We start from the raw sequence: 20611 nt of genomic DNA, 5'->3' as shown, positions 1-20611 counted from the left end.
CCAAAACTACAAAAACTTTATTAGCAGACGGACAGCCAATGACCGATCGTGGTCTGGACTGTGACATACAGAATCACTTGCAGCAAAAGACACCATTTTTCAGTATGGTTTACTGGTACTGGTTTAATCTTTTGGCTTCGGATTTCCCTGCTGCTTTTCTCTTCCTTCCCATCAGTTGACTTTTATTTAATTAGCAGCCCCTTGGAGATATATTTGCTTCACTTTAATCCTTGTTTATTTGAATCTCCCCACTGACACTCAATTGCTTTAAAGGTGACACATTTATTTCATGTTATTTACTGTGAGTTTTTCATGTCGCTAATAGTATTAAGATTTTCCAGCTAAATCGTCCTTTATATGAGTAATTGAGATTTAATGAGATTACATCATAATGAAGAAGAGAACTAGAATCTGACAGGTATGACGCATCGAGTTATACTAACAGGTTTCAGCACGGCAACATTATTAAATCAGCCGCATTAGCAAGTGAGTTATTTACAAGGCCAAAGATAATACATGCAAGTGAGCTCGGCAGTGAAGGCTGGGAGGGAGGGGCGAGTTGTGGCTATCAACAAATAAAAGCCTTAAGGTTAGCTGTATAACATTCCATGCAGAATGGACTCATTGACCGCAGACAAAAAATAAACGTGAAATGAAACATGAAAACCCAGTATCTAGATTTATCTTGGTATTTAGTCCTCATGAAGAGTTGTGATCTCACTGAAGAGCTGGTCTGGGGCCCCGTTTTTGCTCAGTCCTGTCCAGTTTCCACTACAGCAGTTTCATTTACTGACACTGGAGGGACAGCTGTATAAACGAGAGCAGGGCAGGACCCTTACGGAGAGGTTGTGGTGCTTTTCTTTAGAAAATAAATAAAGGACATTGGTCTAAGAGCCCAGCTCTTTCTTTTATATAGCTGCGGGTTGAATGGTCCATGCCTTGTTTGTTCCTTCTGTCTGATAGGGGATGTCCTGGTGGAGGCAGGATGCATGCCAATCGTCCTAATGTGCAGCCAGAAAAATAGCAGTAAATATGTGTATACATATATATAGCTAAAGCAACACTGTAGTTGAAAACTGCAGTTTCTCTGCTACCTTCCTGTAAAGCCTTCTTGCTTCAATCCGTGCTTTGGGTGGTGAGAAAATGATGCCTCTCTTTCTTAGGTATTTGAACCTCAGTCTCTGAGGTGATACGGAGTGCAGGAAGGGCTCCTGGCAGGCTCGGAGCAGTGGACATTAGAGCTCTTACCAGGACTGCAAAGGAAACGCAGGTCCCAGTCTGGGACTCAGGGGAGGAAATGCCTTTTGGCATAAATTTATCTTTCCAACAGCCCATCCCAATTACTTTTGGGTCTGTGCACAGACTCTGTCAATGCTACTACGCAGTTCTACCTTTTCCTTCCTTTAAATAAAGCCTTCCAGTTCATTTTTAACATGAAATGAGGTGAGCTGTCTGTGGCACATTCTGATGGCTATGAAATTATGTATAGCCGTGGCAAGGAATGGGAGGTGGCCTGCAAGCATGTCCCAGGTCATCATCATCTTGTTGGTTACTGCAGCCTTATACATCACCTGTTTGTTGGGTTTTTTTGGGTTTGTTTTATGATACATGATGCATTTCCATGTTACTCTTTGCCATCTGCACTTCATCTTTCATGAGAGCTTTTTAGCTCAGTTCACTGCTGCTTGTGTTGCAATACATCAGATGTATTTCTGATTTGAGGAGTGAAACATGCACTGGTTGGTCTGATTTTAGACTTCCGACTGCTAGCTGAGCTGTGTAGCTAAACTGTTCTGTATGGGCTGAGCTCATAAAGCGAGAAAGATGATGGAAAGGATGTGCTTCAGTAATTGTACTTTGGCTGTAACTTGTCTTTCCACTTCATGATGCATGTTTTTTTTTTCTTTTGTCAGGATAACAACATATAGCTTCTTAATGCTTTTTAAATTTCCATATAGATTTGTGCAGGTGATCTGGTGACTACCTAAACCTGTGCTGTCTCTCTGTGCCTGCAAGAGTACACCAGTTCTCAGAGCAGTATAGCTGTAGCTTCAGACTCCACTGTCTGGGAAGCCTTCAGATGTTTTCTGGCTAAAAAGTAGTATGCAAAAGTAATTTATGTAGATATATTTTTTTAACTTGTTTTAGTGCATCTCTATATATATTTATATATAAATTGCACTTTTATGATGAAGAAAAATGAATTACCTCATCGATTCAGGTCATCATTTTCAGCACTAGAAGCGTAAGATTTCACCTATTTATTAGAGCCTGTGGTGCTGGCTCAGAACAGTGAACTGGTACGTATGCCAGAGCAACGTGTAGGCTGGCATCTCTCTGTATCCAAAAAAGGCAGATGCGTCTCTGTTATTTAAGCTGTGGTGCAGAGCCCTAAGTTGATGAACCAGATATAATGTTGCTTCAAGCACTATGGAAATCAAAGGGATGTCTCCAGTCAGTGTCACCAGCTGTCTTGTTGCATGTCACAGTCCTGGTTTAAGTATCTCAGGAGTAGTCTTCAGCCACTAAAGCACTTGCAACTAACCTCTCAGTCACGGTTAAGAACACTATATTCATGTACGTGATAACTGTTGTGTTGTAACAGTCCAGTTTGCCATTAATGTTTGTCCTCCGTTGCGTTGTCTCTGCATGCCTGATGCATGTTTCCATTAAAGTTTGTTTAGCTCCTGTTTTTTCTCTATTTTCATGACAAGTTCTTCACATAGCTGTTCATGATTCAGATTTATTTTGCTTGTTTTCTGTTAATTGTAGATAACCCATGGAGAGGAAATAAAAACCTGAAAGAGCATCAGAAAAGACTTTCATAGACCTTTTACAGTCAGTAGAATTCTAGGTTGAAGTTGCAGGTCTGCTTGTGTGATTGAAGCTGGCGGTTACCCTTTGAAACCACTGGGCTGCAGATTGCAGGGCTGAATCACGTGTTATTTCCCATAAAAACATGTGAAGTTGCTGGGCACTGGCTGTTCTTCTGAAACTGGTCTCACTTACTTCAGGTTAGCGGCTCTAGGTACCCCAGAATCAGCAGTATTTTCACATCTTGCTGGTGTGGCTACAGAAAACATGCTGCTTTCAGCATCAGTTTAGATGTTGGGTAGTTCTGGGTAGTTACGTAAGTTGTTGAGGTCAGTTGCTGTGGTCTGTGTAATTCCTTATTTGCTGGTCACAATGGCTTCATGTATGTCCATTGGGGATCCAGCCAGGTGAAAAGCAGAGAACTTGAAGTTCAGGAACTGTTACTGGTCAGAAAGACTGGCCAAAGGGCTGTCCTTCACCTCGCATGTGATCTGTTGGCCATCAGCAATCAGCTCTCCGATGATTATCAGTTGACTTCCTTTAGTGAATCGCGGGTCATTCATTTCTCTACCTGTGTTGCAGCAGCTGTGCTGGCAGCATTTGGGTCATCTTCAGCATCATCTATTTATTCACCTTTTCCTCCCTTTGCTGCAGCGTTTTTTGTGTATTTTGAGATTTGGATATGAACAGGGAGGTTTGATGGCTTAGATTTATCCTAACGGTGAAGAAACAGCATCATTGTTTTTTGCTTTCACTGGATAACAGCACAGGGTAGATGTTTCCTCCTACCAACCAGGCTGTAAGGCTACATGTCTTTAGGGACAGAGTAAAATAGACATGACTGAAGTGGAATGTGAGCTGTGATTCTTCCCCTGTTTCAGTGGTGTAGTGGCTGGAGGTTTAGGTTGCTTAAAGGCAGTTAACCAACCCTTCCCATATTCATAGCAAGTTGGCACTTAGATCTTCCTAGGTCAATATGTGAGGTACAAAGGTGTGAGGTACAACAATGTGTACTTGGCAGGTATAAGAAGTTCTAGCAAATGCTGTCAAAATTTAGTTTGTTGCATAATAATTTGGCTGCTTTTGAATTGTTCAGGCCATGTGCAGAAGTGGGAATGTCTAATTATCGTGCCATTCACAAATACCTGCTTGTCTGCATAAAACCAGTCCAGAATGTTTGTAATCTACTAGAGCATTAGCAGCACTAAGCTTTAGTAACTTGCTAATAATAATCAGCATAATAATACACACTGGTTGTGTAACTTCTGAGCTGCTACCAATGGCTCTACATGTCAAAGTAATGGTACAAGAAAAAAAACTGGGACCAAGCTGCGTTTCAAAAGCTTATAGCCATTAGGATTCCAATTTAAATGATTTTTGGATGAATGGCTCCTGAAGACGTCGACAGCTTGACCAGTCAGAGCTGCTGGAAACACGGCTGCTCTCTAGGCTATCTCGATCACAGTGCGAGAGGCAACGCGATCAACAAAGCAAGTGATGGGCAAGGCCTTGGTTCTGTCTTTGTTTGGGGGTAAATAGCTGTGTGACGTTGTGTGACTGTGGTGGTTTTCAGTTCCTTTAACACAAATCCAATCCACCTAATACTGAAAGTCTGAAAAAGACCTTGATGAATTGACACGTGACCTCATTTCCCTTGTCTTTAAGATCCAATACCCTAACTGGGATGGTGGAGATGAAATGCATGGTGTAATCTTTCTAATTTCTGCATGTTTTGACTTTGTTGTGTCACATGGGGAATGGGGAAAGCGGGAAAGGAGCTTTTACAGAAACAAGTAACAGCACAGATTTTTGTAAATGCTCCTGGGCGGTTTTGATGTCTTTTCCTGCTGGCTCATGGTTAATATCTCTTCTAGACCTTTAATACCCTGGTAATGCCATAATTGTATTTAAGGTGGCTGATGTGTATAACTTTTACTGTTCCTCTAGGTTTGCAGAAAGTGTGATTGTTACTGTTCGAAACTTCTGAGTACTCGACAACAGAATTGAATGCTCTCATTTTAGGAATAACAATGCATAAAAGAATACGAATTGACCAGCAGAGCAAAGCACAGTAAAATTCACACTGATGTTTAGCTGCTCTTATTTTCCCGCCTCTCTACCTATAAAATGGGTACTAATCCATTCATACCTTCTAATTTCCTTGGCCTTCTGTGTCTCCATGGAGTGTGAGAAAGATCTTATTAGCCTGTGTCATTCTCCAGGCAAAGTTTATACACAGCCACGTTGTTCAGGGAGACAGATTAACTGTAGGATGCTCTGTGTTGTGAGGCTTCTAGCTGAACTTTTTTTCCACTGTTCCTAGGTGGCAGAAACTGCAGAAACAAATGAAATGGTCAACGGAGCTGCGGAGCAGAGGACAAGTTCCAAAGAGTCTAGTCCTGTTCCTTCTCCAACGGCAGACCGCAAAGGCAAGACTGCTGTTCAGGCCCAGACTGCTGCTACCCTACCAGCCAAAACACAGGAGATTCCTTCAGCTCAGATGGAGGGCTTCTTACATCGCAAGCACGAGTGGGAGACGCACAGCAAGAAAGCCTCGAGCAGGTAAGGGGCTCAATGCTTAATGCAGGTAGTTGCACCTGAACTCACTGGGTGTAAAGCGGTGAACGTTATCCCTGCTGCTGTGGTCTTTTCACGGCTCCTAGGGACATGCAGTAGAAGATGTTAGCTGTATTTGAAAGGTGGGAAATGGAGTCATAAGGATACCATGACTTTCCCACTTCACATGATGAATTTGTGGCAGTAGTGGGATTTGATTCCAGATCTCTCAAGTTGTACATTACTACCAGAAAAGAAAAACACGTAGGTGGGAGAATAGAAATGTCCATATTCTTCTGACATTTTCTGTTTGCACATTAGCGCTTTCCACCTACTCTGTAATCTGTTCAGAGGAGACGAGTGGGTGAAGTTGGTTTTGTGTGCCTCAGTTGATTCCACTCCTCAAGACCTGATCCTGTGGTTTTCAACCAGGCAGAACTTTGGAGATTTCTATCTGTGCTGGAAAAGCAGACTGGGGTCCTTCTTGACCCAACAGAGCTCTTTAAACCAGGTTTACAACTTGGCTGTCAAGGGAGAGTGTTGCGTAGCAAGTGGTGAGCATCTGAGGCTTTGGTAGGAGACAAAGTACTCAGCAGGGCTGAGTGCTGAGCAGACATGAGTACAGTACTGCCACAATTTTTGTCCAGCCAGAGTTCTTCACGCTGGAGAACTACTTTGAGGCAGTGACAGCTACCACTACTAGTATCTAGGGACTCTTATTTCTAGTAATCGTTGGGTTTTATAGCTGCATTAGAGAATGAGGTGGATGATGCCACTAAGAGTATTTCTAACAGACAAGGATTTCACGTGCAATGCATTCATTAGCTTGCAGTGCAGTGAGGATTCCTTCTACAATACAGCGTGGTCAGTCATTTTTGCACCCAAGTACGCAAACTGCCTGGCCTGCCAAAGAGCCCTCCCGCTGTTGGGGTACACTTATGCACTCTCAAAGAGACATCTGCAAATGTCTCTTCTGTTTGTCCCAAAGTCAGCACTTCTGTCTTGAAGCCAGGCTTTTATGAGAGAGTTTGCTGCCTGTGGTTTGCAGGACGGCGGATGTTGTGTTCACACCCACAGACTGCCCCGATCTCCCTTACCAGGCAGAAATAAAAGTGTTTGGTTTCTCCAGTTCTGCGAGTAAGAGCGTTAGATTGATAAATGCTTCTGTTGTTTTCTGTGTCTTGAAGATCATGGCATAATGTGTACTGTGTCATAAACAACCAAGAGATGGGCTTCTACAAGGATTCGAAAGCCGCGGCCTCTGGCATCCCCTACCACAACGAGATTCCCGTCAGCTTGAAGGAAGCAGTCTGTGAAGTAGCGGTCGATTATAAGAAGAAAAAGCATGTGTTCAAGCTAAGGTAAACCTGTTGGAGTGTCTTGCTTTGTGGTAGGCATGTTCACTGTGCGAATTCGTGGGAGGACATCCAGGAACTGATTGTAATTACTAACTGCGGCATCTGCTTTTTTCAGCAAGGCCTTCCTGCCACTGAGATGTGGTATATTTATCAAAGGTAGCAAACACAAAATAGTATCAAAATAATCCAGACACTTTATTTACATCTGGGATGAGGCTGCTGCCTGCATTGAAAAATGCTGAGCTGCTTGGCTGCTTCCTCTGGAATTAAAGAGTCAGGTGTTCATGGTTCTGCTCTTTTCACAATTGAGCCTCTTGTTTCATTTTTTCAGTATGGATTTAGGGGAGTACTGAAGACATCTATCTCATTTTTGAGTCTAGAACGTGTAGTTTCTAGACCATTTCGTTTTGCAGTATGTGAAGCACTTAAAAATATTTAAGGCTTTTCCTTCTGACATTGTGATTGTTTTCCTGATCAGGCTTTTAGTGCCAACAGTGAAAAAGGTATTTTATTATTGGTGTATTTATTACTTTATTATTATTACACAGCTGCTAGGTGAATCTGCCGAAGGAGACTCACTTTATCAACTGATCAGTTTGTGTATTCAAAGATAGATTTATTTTATTTTTTTTATTTTAAAATTTTATAGTGATACAAGATGATAAAATCCACCTACGGGGAAATTTGCTTTATAGCAGATACATAGCAAGTATTTAAGGAGTTGTACCTTTCTTGAAAACAAGCCTGCAGCTATGTGATCTTTCCTTTACACTGTTTTAAAGGCCTCAGAATTGATCACGTAAGGTCTCTGAGTTGATCATGTAAGGAATTGATCATGTAAGGAAAGATACAAAGCTGTTCCAGATACAAAGTTAGGCAGCAAAACCAATTGTCCCCCTCTTCGCAGTACTTTGCCTCCTGCACTGGGACTCTGGGGTATTTTCTTAACTCACTCTTATTAGAAGGGTCCCCAAGAGTTCCCCAGCTCCTCACGTCAAGTCTGCCTGTCCAAGCTGAGCAGGGCTGTGCTGTTATGCTGTGCTGAGGTCTCTCCAGATCTCACATGCAGGCAGACCTCGCACAGAAAAATCTAGCTGTGGTCTCTGGAGAGTATGCTGGGAATATTTTTCTTAATATTTATAAAGAAGCACAACAGGCAGATTGCTGTATTTGCTAGTGCCTGCCTGCCTGTTTTTGCTGGTACTTTACCATTCAATATTTAATTTGCTTTCAAAAAGAGGTTTTAAAATGCTTTCTTTTTGTGGGGAAAGATCAAGAAGCCTGCAACACAGCTCCCACTGGCCCTGCCTCCTTCCTCTTCAGATGTCTGGTCTCATGTTACTCTTTTTTAAAAAAAAATAACTATCTTCACATCCGTTGTTAAAAACATCCCAGTTAAACCACCTGAGCAAAACAGTCAGGTGTCCACAAAAGCCATGAAAGCTCTGGGCATTGCCTGTGACTTTTGTCATCTTAAAGTATTGAGTAAAGTTCTATACTGTCTTCTGCAAAAAGTGCAAAGATCTGACTGAAAGAGCAAGCACTGAAACAGCAGCTTCCAGCTGCTGACGATCGTGAGCTCTGCAGCACAGCCAGACATATTGGAACACGTCCACTTTCACAAGCATGTGTAGAGACCAGCACGTACAGTGTGCCTAGCTGCCTCCGTGCGACAGTGTGAGACACCAGAACAGGAGTTGTTGGGGTGTGTTTGTGCTGTCCCTTATGTCCAATGATATACTGTAGCTAAAGGAGTCGTGGAAGCAGGGTGGCTACTACCAAGCTAAACTTGTGACGGTTGTTTTCTTTTCAGGTTGACTGATGGCAACGAATACCTCTTCCAAGCCAAAGATGATGTAAGTTTGTTTTTCTTATTGCTTGTTACTGGTGTGCTCTCTGTGCTGTTGTACAACAGGAACAGAATAGGTGCTAGGAGCTCAGGGGGGCGCTTTGATTTCCCAGTCTGCGGACCATTGCATGTGTGTGCGTAATGTGTAGGTTCAGAAGCTTCCGCTGGCACCACTCTCCAGGTAACCTTCTGGTAGCCGTCTTCTGCAGGCGCGTATCCAGAGGAGTGCCAGATAATGAGCTAGCGTCGTGTTCCCTTGCATTTCCCGCTTGTATCCATTCCCCTTCCGCAATGTTGAGTGAATGAGGGAGGGTGTGTGAGACACAGATTGTAACAGCTTTCTGCCTTTGGGGCTTCTTGAAGGAGGAGATGAACACGTGGATTCAGGCCATCACATCAGCTATCTCTTCTGATAAAATTGAAGTGTCCCCGACCACCCAGAGCACTCCAGCCTCCAGCCGTGCCCAGACCCTGCCTGCCAGTGTCACAATAACCAGCGAGTCCAGCCCTGGCAAGCGGGAGAAAGACAAGGAGAAAGACAAAGAGAAAAGATTCAGCCTTTTTGGTAAAAAGAAGTGAACTCCATCTCCACACACTGCACTTCTCTGACCGTTCCAGTGGAATTCCAGCATGCGAGCTCAGAACCAATACGTTACTCTCTGTGCCTCATGTTCCTCAATGTGATTGACATTTTTTTATTTATAGAGCGTTTTAAAATAAAAAGCCAACAAAAAAAAAAGAATCTAAAGTTAAAAATGTATGAGGTGCATTGGGCAGCTTCTGTAGGAGGGGGAGGACCAGGTTTTGGGGGGTTGTTTTTCTTTCTTTTGTTTTGTTTGTTGGGTTTTTTTTAAATGAAGTTAATGTAGATTAGATCTTAATATTTAAACTGTTCCTCAATTTTGTGAGGCTGTCTTGGAAAATAACCCACTCCTAGTGCTATTGGTATGCAAGGCAGCGGTGCTTTCGAATCTACTGTGCACATGGAAAACCAATGTACAAATTTTCAAAAATGTTCACTTCCATTTAAGGTTGTTATGCCGAGTCTTGACTAGTAGAGCCTCCCATTACAATTCTAACATGAATTAAAAGGATAGCGTATTCTCTTTGCTGTAACAGAGTGCAGGTATGCATTAACTTACAGGCAAACCATTTATACCCTGGCATCGGTTATTAACACAACCTGAAGCTTTTCTGCATCGAGTACGACAGATGAGAGCGTTGGTGTACGAGGTGGATTAGCAGGCTGATACGGTTTTAAATAATCTGTAATTTCAAAAAAAAAATCTTTCTTTTTGGCTGGAAAACATTATATTGTATGTTTCAGATAATTCTAGTACAAAGTATAATAAGACTAGATGTATAATAAACCCTTTAAAGTCATCGATAAGTGTAAAAGTGGAACTGAAGCATTTACTGGAAAAGTAATGTTACTCAAATGGTTACTTGCTTGTCAGCTGCAGCACTGTGTGTTATAATTTTGCTACATTACCTTGCTATTTGATACATAGTGTGCATTTCTCTGTCACTGTAACTATTGTAATGAAAAATTTTCATCTTACTGCACAATCAAAAATTACATTTAATAGGAATGAACTTTCAATGACTGGGCCTGTAGTCAAGAGTAGTACTGGAACTGGCTTTCAGTTGTATCGAACTGTACCTCTAGACTTTTACCCTATCCGTTAAATATATGCTATGTCATTAAATGCTTTTAAAACTAAATATGCTGGTTAAGTTTCTCATTTCATTTCTGACGATGTTAAATCATAATTTTGAAAGAGGATCAAAAATAAAGTTATTTTAAAATGTCACCTCTCCTGTGCACTGAAACAAATGCCTTCAAAATGTAATTCTGGGGGGTTTTGTGTGAAAGTTCATATTGAAACAGTTGTTTTCTCCCTTTCCACTTCTTTTTGCCTTCCTTTTCCCTTCTCTTCCCACTTGACACACACACCCCCCCCCCCAGATAAGTGACAAAGAATAAAGAGAGAAGGAATTAAATCGATGTTTTGTAAAATATTTTGACAGGTATCTTTTCTGAGTAATAAATCCAGCAGAATCAAGGGAAGTGAGCGTAAGCTAGAGCAGTTGAAGGAGTTACCTGAACGTCTTACCTGATTGAGGTAAATATCCATGTATCTAGTTCTCAGGAAAAGGAAGTTCTTTTAAGTAACCTTAATTCTTCCATTTCCTACCTACCCTTTGCTGCTCCTGGGTTTTTCTGTTCCTGAAGTTTTGGGTTATTAAACAAATGAATATTCACGCACATGAGTTTGTACTGCTATAGTACGACATTGTTCCAGTCTAGTTATTAGTAAACTGTAGCATAGCACTGCTACTCTTGTACCTGTTAATTTTAATATGCTCTGAAAACCTGGAGTTTAACATTACAAGAGAATATGGAACAGATGCCTTAGTTGGTTATCTAAAGATGTGGATGCCTTACCATTTTTGTCAGTTGAGGGTGAGTAATTTGACAGATTAATCTTGCCTGCCTGCTGTGTGTGAACCTGTAGTGTCTCGGTTGAACATGCCCTCACAATTGTTTTTCTTGTTTTGTCTTGCCTCTTACTGCAAGTTGTTCCTAAAACTATTTGAGTAAGAATCCTTTCTGCTGAGGAACTGATTTCAGGTTGCTGAGGAAGAGGAGCGGATTCTAGTAAGCCCTGCCTGCGTTTCCCTTTGGACCATAAGGGTGCAGAGAGAATTGGTGGGTCAGGAAGAGCCGCCTCAGATAAAGCCAGGTTGGAACAGTCAGGTCCGTGTGCACAGTCAGGTCAGTGGGTGTGCTGGTTCCAGGCGGGAGAAGGAAAGGCGGCATAACCTCTCGGGTTATCTGAAGGGACTGCTGGGAGGTATCAGAATAAGAAGAACCCAGTATGGATGATGGGAAGGGGAGGAAAGGGACCACCAGGTTGTCACTGCCACCCCCGTTAACTATCACAGAGGTGGCTCCGCTGCTTTCTGAACTGTGCTGCTCAGCACAGTAAGACCCCCAGCAGAGGAAACGTTACTTTCCTTCTGGTCGCCAGGCTGAGGAGTGAGGGCTTGTAGTACATCTTGACACCGTATGGCAGTTTCCCTCGTTGTAGGTTTTGTAGGATAACCCATATCCAAGTTGTTTATGTTCCCTCTGGAGATAGATTGCCCAAGTAATGCAGAAGTTGAGCCTTAACATTTTCAAAGAAAATCACTAAGGCAACCACTGTCCAGCTACATTCTTGTCATTGTTACAAAGAGAAGTCATCATCTAATCAGGTGATAGCCTTGTGTCACGTTCTAGGCTGAGAAGGTATCCAAGAGCTGTGCTGGAAGTGCCCCTTCCCTATCCCAACAAACTCAATTAAGTGTAATGAGGGGAAAAAAAACAAGCTCGTTGGCCAGAGGGATTTAGCATGTGTTGGGTGGGAGGGTTTTGTTTCAGACTGATGCAAGTAATCTTAATCCATCTGTTCTGCATAGAGAATGTGCTCTGCTGCAGGGTTGTAGTCTGTACAAGGAACATCAGTGATGCAGTAAAAGAAACGTATGATGAGTCTCTGTTCCTGTTTGCTGAAACACTGTTTTAGAAGGTTTTACACTTCACCGTGTTCTCTCTGTGATTGAGTTCACAGAGAATGGACTTGAAATGTGGAGGGTCTTTAAGAATATTCTTTTTGAATAGATAATTTGCAGGTATGATACAGTTGGGGTTTTTTTTGTGGCTATTTTGGCTTTCTCTACCTTGACTAATCACAGGTGGCTGAATAAATATAGAAACTTAAATCACAATGAGTTGGAACAAACACTAGTCTTTTCCATTAAGAAAATCTCAGAAAACCAGGCTGTGCTAAATGGCTGAGTTAATGTTAAGAATTAAATTGGTGGGAACAGCAGCGCTCAGCACTCTGATACTGCAGTGCCTTTGGATTGAACAGTTGAGGCCGCATCCTGACAGCAGGAGGAACAGGAGCGCTCACCCAACCGAAGCCAGAGAAAGATTCAGCTTGTTTTTCTGCACCTGGCATCAAGAAGGTACAGTCTGAGGTCATGTTGAACAAAACTCAGGTAAGGAAACACTGTGTTCTCCATGCAGCCAAGACTAATGTTGGGATTTGGGCCATCCCCACAGCTGTGTGCTGGGGGGGCCTAGCTGAGGAGTCAGTGTTCGGCACTTCATACACTGATCTATGCTGTTCCTTACTGCCAAATGTAAGTTACCATCTGTTTCAAGCACTTTCCTCTAGCCTTGTGAGGGCAAGGCAAAGAATATTCCAGTTCTGGTAGATTGTTTTTTTGTTTCAAAGGATTTTTAACAAGATTAAAGTACAAATAGGCGAAGCATAAAGCAAACCCGCAGTGCTGTAAATACTATGACACGGGACAACTGGTGAGGATAAAGGTCCTACAACATAGAGCAATTAAATGCCAAAAGCAGAGGAGTTAGGGGTTTTTTGCTTCTAATTCGGTTTGCAGCCTTGGTTGCTGCACGTTCTGATGACAGCGTAGCAGGGCTGAGACGTCTTGTAACATGTGCTAGTGCGATTGAAGCAAGTGTGGCTTAGTTGTGGATGCCGTCATCACCTGACATCTTGAGTCGCTCAGCGTAGGGGAGTCGCTGCAGCAGGCCCACGTGGTCACATCTGCAGTGTGTCATAATGCAGCATATGCAGAGGCTGAGGGGGAGAACCTGTGTTTCCCAGCCATCGCACCTGCAGGATTGTCCCAGAACAGAGAAGCAGAAGACCTAAAATGGTCTATTTTGCAATAAAATACTGATTTATTCTGTAAAGTATGAAACGAAGGATTTTGTGCAGAAGCATGTCTTTCATAATGAATCCTCCCTTGCTGCTTAAGCTCAGTGTCCTGATTAGCCTGGTGATTGTGGATGTAAATCTACAACAGTTTAATTACACATCTTGTTCTACATTTGAAGTAACATTTGCTTCCTATATTAGTGTGTTAAACATAATAATATATAATCTTTAACTGTTAGGTGAGATGCTCTGGTGGTAGTTCATTACGTTTGAACAGTAGAAATTACCTGGGCCTAACATGAGGTTTGTTATTAATTTCTTACTGATACTGCTGTTCTTTTGACTCCCACACCTAGCTGAGAAGAAATGTCCCTTGTTCACAGAGTACCAGAATTAACCAGGAGAGGTCACTCTATCCAGAGAGATGCTTAGCTGCCGCCATCTGCTACTGCACGAACAGTCAAATAGTAGTCGTGCAGTCTGATAGTGCTCTTGGAAAAGTCAGGTTTTGACAGTTTAAAAAATTGTGGCAAGATTTCGACGTGCCTCAGATGAATCGTGAAGTATGGCAGCAAGGTACGGCAAGGAACACCGTCATCCTTGCTGTGACACAAAATAAGAGAGCAGCTCCCTGTGGGAAGATCTCTGCGATAGTGGTGATAATTTTTTCCATGGAAAGATTATGGAGAGACAGCTCCAAAGGAATGTCTGGGTAAAGGCTAGCAGTAACCCCTCTGGGCAGGGGGTACAGCAGTGGGTTACACAGGGTTAGCAGCGTGGAGGTGCGATGGGCTGGCTGTGGCTGGCGACCACGCTGTTGCTTTATACCTCTGGGCTCTGGGCAGGGATGACAAGTACATTCAGATGTTTCCGAGCACACAACAATAAAATGATGGCTCTTATCGATCTGCTGTATGTGGCAGTGCTGGGCTGCACTTAGACATGCAGCACAACAAAAGTATTATGGCTGATCCGAAGGACTTTCTGAGCTAGGATTTGAAAGAATATGGCATGCTGCTTATCAAAACATGCTTGGATGGAAAAGGCTCAATTTTTCTTTTATTCCCCTAACATGGTGTCTGGCTGGATCCTAGCATTCTGTTTCATCAAAGCAAATCAGTATTTCCACCCACAAGGAATAAGAGCTCAGAGCCAATGCCCCTGTTGTTATTTTGTAGTTAAATTGTAAAATCACTGAGAGAGGCATCAATCAGGATTGGATTAATGTAATGCCAGGCAACAAACACAGCTAGATCACAGTTCCTGCTCCTGAGCCCTCCCCAAGGTTATTTTAGATTACATATATTTCTTAAAATTATTTACAGCTCAGACAAGAGGTGACGGTTCTGAAATACTAATTTTGTCCCCTCTGTGTGCATCTGCTGTACATTCATCTATAAAAATGTGAGTTATAAATGGTATTTTGCATGCCAAAAATCTAGGACGTAACACAGATGTTTCTGGGAGGGGATATCTCAGTTCATCGTTAATCACAGCTCTTAGATATGTATAGAGTGGGCAGAGCGTATCAGAGAGGATTGGAGTTAATTTGAGATGAAGTGGTTTTTGGTATCTTCTATACGAGGCATGCTTTAAAACCAACGAGTGAACAACAGAAAGTCACAGGCACAAAACCCTGCAAAGCCCCAGCAGCAGTGAACGGTTCCTTCGCAAAGAGCATGTGGTAACTGCCGTTCAGGTACTGCTCGTACAAGATGCTCTGTTGTTCAGTTTAAAGAAGTAAAAGGTCATGGGTTGTATGTTCTAGGCTAGGCTAGAACTAGGTGCCTTGCCACAATGAGGAGGGGAAAATGCTGGTGCTATTGCAATTTTTTATGTGCCTTTTAATTAAGTCCTTAAGTACATTTTAAAGAGTTGATTTTTTAATGAGAGTTATGTTAAATTGGAAATATAAACTTTTACTGAAGTTCACTCTGACTCTGTACTACCGCCTTGCAGCCTTCTTCATCTTTGTGAGACTGAAGATTACAGAACTGCCCCCGTGGTTTTTTTACTGCTGCCTGTGTCGAATAAAGCGAATGCTATTAGGCCTCTGACTGAAGAATTGCATCCGGGTAGATTCATAGCTGGTGTCAGCACTGAAAAGATGAAAGCATCCATGGTGTTTATGTTTTACTGGCAATGAACAGCAGGTTGCAGTGTCGAGGAACAGTTTAGGAACATGACAGCTCCTGATGGGAAAGTAGTAATGCTTTGGGGGTTTTAATTGGGAGGGGGAAACTCCACGAAAAATTACCATTAAATCGATAATTCAGTCACCTAACAATGTCAACAAAATGCTTCAGAATACAGATGATAGGAAAATAAATTAAAATGAACTTGCAGTTCCACATATTTCAGGTTTTTCCTCAAGGTTTTTTGGGGGTGTTGGTTCATGACTGGTGTACTTCATTGCTACAATAATGATAAGAAATTATAACATCCATTTTTCTGGTTTTAGTAAAACAATGTCTCCATACTAAATACCACAAATAAAAAAAGCTGAGGTTTTGCTGAAGGATGGGATCAGCTTGACCCAAAGGCATTCAAAGTGCGTACAGAACTGACTTTAACATCAGCTATGGTGTAAATATAAGTGCTAAAAGTCTTTGCAACTGGATTCTCCAAAGACCACAGGGAAGATAACATACTTTACACAGGAGTACCATGTGTTTTATCCTGAAGACCCAGCGTGTTTCCAAGGGTAAATTAATGTCTGTGTATGTTTGGACCAATGTTTTGGGGTATGACACTGAGATTTGCCAGGTTAACAGCTGTAAAAAAATACTGGATGGAGTGAGAAGCTGAACCTTGGAGGAATATCAGCCAATTTTGTGGTGTCCATTTCCTAAATTATCGTAAGACACGTGGATACAACTGTGAATGAGGCAGGCAGAGGGGTGGTCTTTAATGTCTGAATTTGCAAGCAACTTGGGCCGGAAGCTGCCACATTAGAGTGAAGGACTTGGGTCAGTTTCTATTCAATGCTTCGCCCTGTTTCAGGTTGCTGATGAAAAGCCCTGCCCAAGGTAACCCCACAGATAAAGGGTTTACATTTTACCCCCACGTCCCCCCCCACCCCGCCCGGGCTGGGGACTGGAACCGCGCTGGGCCGCCTCGCGCCGCCTCACGGCCCTCAAAAGGGCGGGAAGAGCGGCGGCCGTTGGGTCCCCCGCGCACTGGGCCGCCTCGCGCCGCCTCACGGCCCTCAAAAGGACGGGAAGAGCGGCTGGCTCTTGGGTCCCCCGCGCACTGGGCCGCCTCGCGCCGCCTCACGGCCCTCAAAAGGACGGGAAGAGCGGCTGGCTCTTGGGTCCCCCGCGCGCTGGGCCGCCTCGCACCGCGGCTGTTACGCCGCCGCCCGCGGCAGCCGCCCGCGGCCCCCGCCGCAGCAGAGCCATCGCCACGGCAACCGCGTCGCCGCGAGGCACGGCGGGAGCTGTAGTTCGTGTTCCCGCCCGCTGCTTGACGGCTGAGCGGCGGCGCGCGGCCCGCCAGAACTCGCGTCCCCGTGAGGCGCCGCGCGGGTCGGGGCGGGGGCCGGAGCAGCTCGTTCGGCTCGGCTGAGCGCCGCCGTTCCCAACCCGAGCCGGACTCCGCAGGCAGCGGGGAAGCGCCGTCCCTTCGCTCGGCCTCTGGTGCGCACGGGGAAGGGGCTGCTGTTACCGGGTGGCGGGAGAGCCGCCGCCCCCGCAGACTCCACCTCGCTGAGGGGATAACGTGCCTCCGCCCCCCGCGCGCGCACAGGCTGCCGCTCCCCCGGCGGCGCCGGGCGGGGGGTGAGGGCAGTGGCCGTCCCTGAGGCGCCTTTTGCGGGGGCGGGGGGGACTGCCTGGCTTGCCCGCCCCGGCGTGGCCGTCGCTCTGGCGAGCCTAGCTGCGGGGCAGCGCCGGGCTGACCGACAGTCACCGCCGGCCTGGGGGCCGCGAGAGACGACGCTCCCTCTGGAGACTTGCTCCGGGTGCGATGGCGGGCTTTACTCTGGAGGTTTGCTTCAGGCGCGGAGAACAGTTCAGCCGAGGGCAGGTTGTAGCGCGGGCGGGTTACAGCGCCCGTGTCTCGAGGAGCGTTGCCGGCTCCGTGGGCGTTTGTGTAAGCCGGTATCAACACGCCGCTCCTCAGGTCTGGGCGGGCAGCGGGCGGGAGCCGTGGTGCGGGGAGAGGGGTTAGCCTTGTAGCGGGAAGTTGGTTCTTGCCTTGTGTCTGGCGCCCTGTGAATGAGCCCCGGGGTTTGCTCCTCTGGTTTTATCGCTCCCCTCCCTGCGATTGTGGCCGAGGTTCTACAAGGTTGTCTTTGGTCTCGCTGGGTGATGCTACGGAGTGGTGGATGTCTTACCACAAACATCACGCAGCAACCCCGCTCGACAGGGAGCGGCGATACAGATCTTGCCTTAGAAAAAGCAGAAGAGAAGCAAGGAAACTTGCTCTTTGGCAATGTGATTCCAAAGGATGATAGTAAATAAAGCAGAGACACAAGCTCCCCCTACTTCATGGCAAATCGGAGTTGTTTGGAACTGAAAAATGGAAATGCTACATTGGTTTAGTTATGTAGCTGTTGTAGGCTCCAAGACAAGGAAGTTTTGTGTTGCTGGGAGATAAGGAAAGGTGGGGTAACATGTTTATGCTGGATGCTGTGTGCAAACACTGGTGTCTCATATGAAGACTCTGAGCATTGGATCCTCCTGAAAAGACCCTAGACCGCTCAGAACTGCCATAGCACAGATCCAATGTTTTCCCCTCGCCCCGCCAAAGTAATCCCCCTGCATTTAAAACACATATGCATTCCACAGTTGAAAACCACAGCTTTTGGTTTTTTTCCTCTCTTTCAGTTCTGACCCAAAGACAGATAGAAAGAAGAGCACACGGGAAGCTTTATTTGCAGGGAGCCAAGAAGGTGCAATACGGCAGATGCAGCGGGCAGCCCTTGGCAGGTGGTGACGGTGACGCACAGAAGTTACTTTGCCTTCGGAAAGAGGAGGAAAAAAAAAAAAAAAAAAAAAAAAGCCCTGGCTGCTGCTTGTTATGTAGGTGCATTTTCATGAGCTCCCGTCTTCCTCCCCCCTAGAAGTTGCCTGGGTCGCGCAGCGGCAGGGAAGCGGCAGCGGCTCGTCCTGGGCGGCGGCAGCAGCACCAGATTATGGTGGCAGCGTAGCACGGGGAGCGGCGCCGGCGGACCTGATCCGCGAATGTGTTTTCCGGTTCGGATCGTCGCTGGAAAGTGCCACCTGAAGCTTCGGCAGCTGGACAGGGGCCGCTAACGTTTTACAGGGGGAAAGGGGAAGAAGGGGGGGGGGCGGGCGGGGGGAAGGAGTTAAAGGGAAGGAGGGGCAGCGCTGGGTTTTGTGTGTGCTTGTGGGGAGAGGGGATTGGTTATCATGGCGGATCGGACAGCTCCTAGATGCCAGCTCCGTTTGGAGTGGGTTTACGGGTACAGGGGTCACCAGTGCCGCAACAACCTGTACTACACGGCAGGCAAGGAGGTGGTTTACTTCGTGGCTGGAGTCGGCGTGGTTTATAACACCAGAGAGCACAGCCAGAAATTCTTCCTCGGGCACAACGATGATATTATAAGGTAAGGGGGCTGACTTCTCTGGTGGTGGGGTGGGGTGGGGTTTAAGGGGAAGGGAGGAGAATGTAGGGCTGGCAGAATATCCCCTCCTCGCTTCTCGCAGCTCGGCTTGTACCTGTCATTTTAAGGCAGCTCAGATGCGTTACCAGCGGTCTGGTTGAAAGCTGGCTCTCTAGATACTGTTGAATTTTTTTTTTTTTTTTTTTTTTTTTTGCAGCAAAGCTTCAAAACGGTGCAATAATAAGAGAGAGGGTAAGGGGGGTTTGTTTTTATTGCACTGCACCAAATCAAAGCGCTTCATTTCAGTATGGAAATGCACTGGGAAGATCTTAGTGCAACAGTGCTGCAAAATCGTGGATCCAGCACCTTAATCTTTCCAGAGCTGGGACCCCAGCTCACTGATTCTGATGTCTTATATAAGGCAGGTGTAGCTCTCCTTACACATAGCACATCCCAGCACAAGAGTGCCATAAATCTAGCATTTTGGTCACACTAATTCATTAGGGTTTTTAATATATAAATTACCTGGAAAATTTCACTCAAAATCAAGTTTAACTGCTTGTATCCCAGCCAAGAAATCCCAAGCATGCTTGTGCAAGATGGCTACAGAAGCACAGGTCTTGCTCCTGCTATGCCCAGTGGTTTTGTCACACTCTTTCAAATACTAAGTAGTGGGTTTAATTGATGTAGTTATCTTACAGAAATATTAATGGTACTGCACCTCACAAAATAGCACAGTAAAAATGTGATTACAGACTTCAGGGTAGCCTTTTTAAAATCTGCCTGGAATAGCGATATGTACATCAGGAAACCAGAAAATTTGGGTTATCTCCTTTATGACAGAAATCTGAACCTAGAGTACACTGATGAAGGATGTTGCATAGTAACGACGCTACACTGACCACAGCTAACTGCTGCCTTCCCAATTCACCTTATTCAGCGTGAATGAAGTATTTTCTTGATGATGTGAAACCAGAATAGTCCCAGGTGACTCATGGTGGCAACATCTGCTGCAGTCAGAGTTTTGACACTCAGTAGCAAACTTGCATAATCATCATATAATCCTTCAGGAGCCTTGTTTATGGAAAAGCATCATTTTTCCTAGTAAGAGCTTTTGGCTGCTGTGTATTCTAGTAGCCGTCTTCTCCTCCCCTTTATAATGCCTTAAAGCAGTAGCATTTAATGAAATACAATGGGTGTGTATAGAAACTTTACTCAGGTTTCGAGTAAAACACTTTGTAGTGTTTTGAGGGACTTGCTCTGTGCCGGTGTCATGCTTTGGAAAGATGAGGTTTGTTTCTGAGCTGCAAGAAGATCAGAATTCTGTAGTAGAACTAAAGTTTCAATAAAGGATGAAATATTTGGGTCCAGAAAGCATGAGTGGGACCCGTGTAGCAGGATTTAGTGGCCACTAAAAGTTGCTGTTGCATGGGGTTTAAGGGAGTAGAGGATCTCCAAAATGCTGCCAGACTGTTCTGTTGTTTGCACCTTCTTTGCCATTGATGCTCTTTGCAGTTATTGTTTATATAATATCCCATCACTGTGAGTACTCTTAAGTAGATGGTTTCTTGTGTGGTTATCACTGGTATGCCTAATAAAGGCAGGAATTTGAATTCTCACATTCTAAGCTTCACACAAGTCATCCAGTTGGGATGAATTGGGGGAATGTACACATTTCTAGGTTTTGTTGGTATTTATTTGTCTGAGACGAATTCTGAACAGCAGT

At 44.7% G+C, this 20611-nt stretch overlaps 2 protein-coding genes across 3 annotated transcripts in view; both read left to right on the top strand.

The window, feature by feature from the left end:
- SPTBN1 (spectrin beta, non-erythrocytic 1) overlaps nt 1-10391 on the top strand; it is a 72814-nt gene extending 62423 nt beyond the window's left edge. The window contains exons 32-35 of the mRNA XM_084262558.1: nt 5138-5376; nt 6558-6731; nt 8542-8584; nt 8941-10391. Of these exons, the coding sequence (XP_084118684.1) occupies nt 5138-5376; nt 6558-6731; nt 8542-8584; nt 8941-9156 (672 nt within the window). The 3' untranslated portion in view covers nt 9157-10391. The remainder of the gene's footprint in view (nt 1-5137; nt 5377-6557; nt 6732-8541; nt 8585-8940) is intronic.
- Nucleotides 10392-18691: 8300 nt separating this feature from the next.
- EML6 (EMAP like 6) overlaps nt 18692-20611 on the top strand; it is a gene marked incomplete at both ends in the record, with an annotated part of 99447 nt that continues 97527 nt past the window's right edge. For both annotated transcript variants that reach the window (XM_084261578.1, XM_084261577.1), the window contains one exon: nt 18692-18888. In XM_084261578.1, coding sequence (XP_084117704.1) covers nt 18692-18888 — 197 coding nt within the window. The remainder of the gene's footprint in view (nt 18889-20611) is intronic.

Source organism: Gallinula chloropus, assembly GCF_964237585.1.
Source record: "Gallinula chloropus genome assembly, chromosome: 3".
In the NCBI taxonomy this organism is placed as follows: Eukaryota; Metazoa; Chordata; class Aves; order Gruiformes; family Rallidae; genus Gallinula; species Gallinula chloropus.
This window is presented reverse-complemented; position numbering and strand designations above follow the sequence as displayed.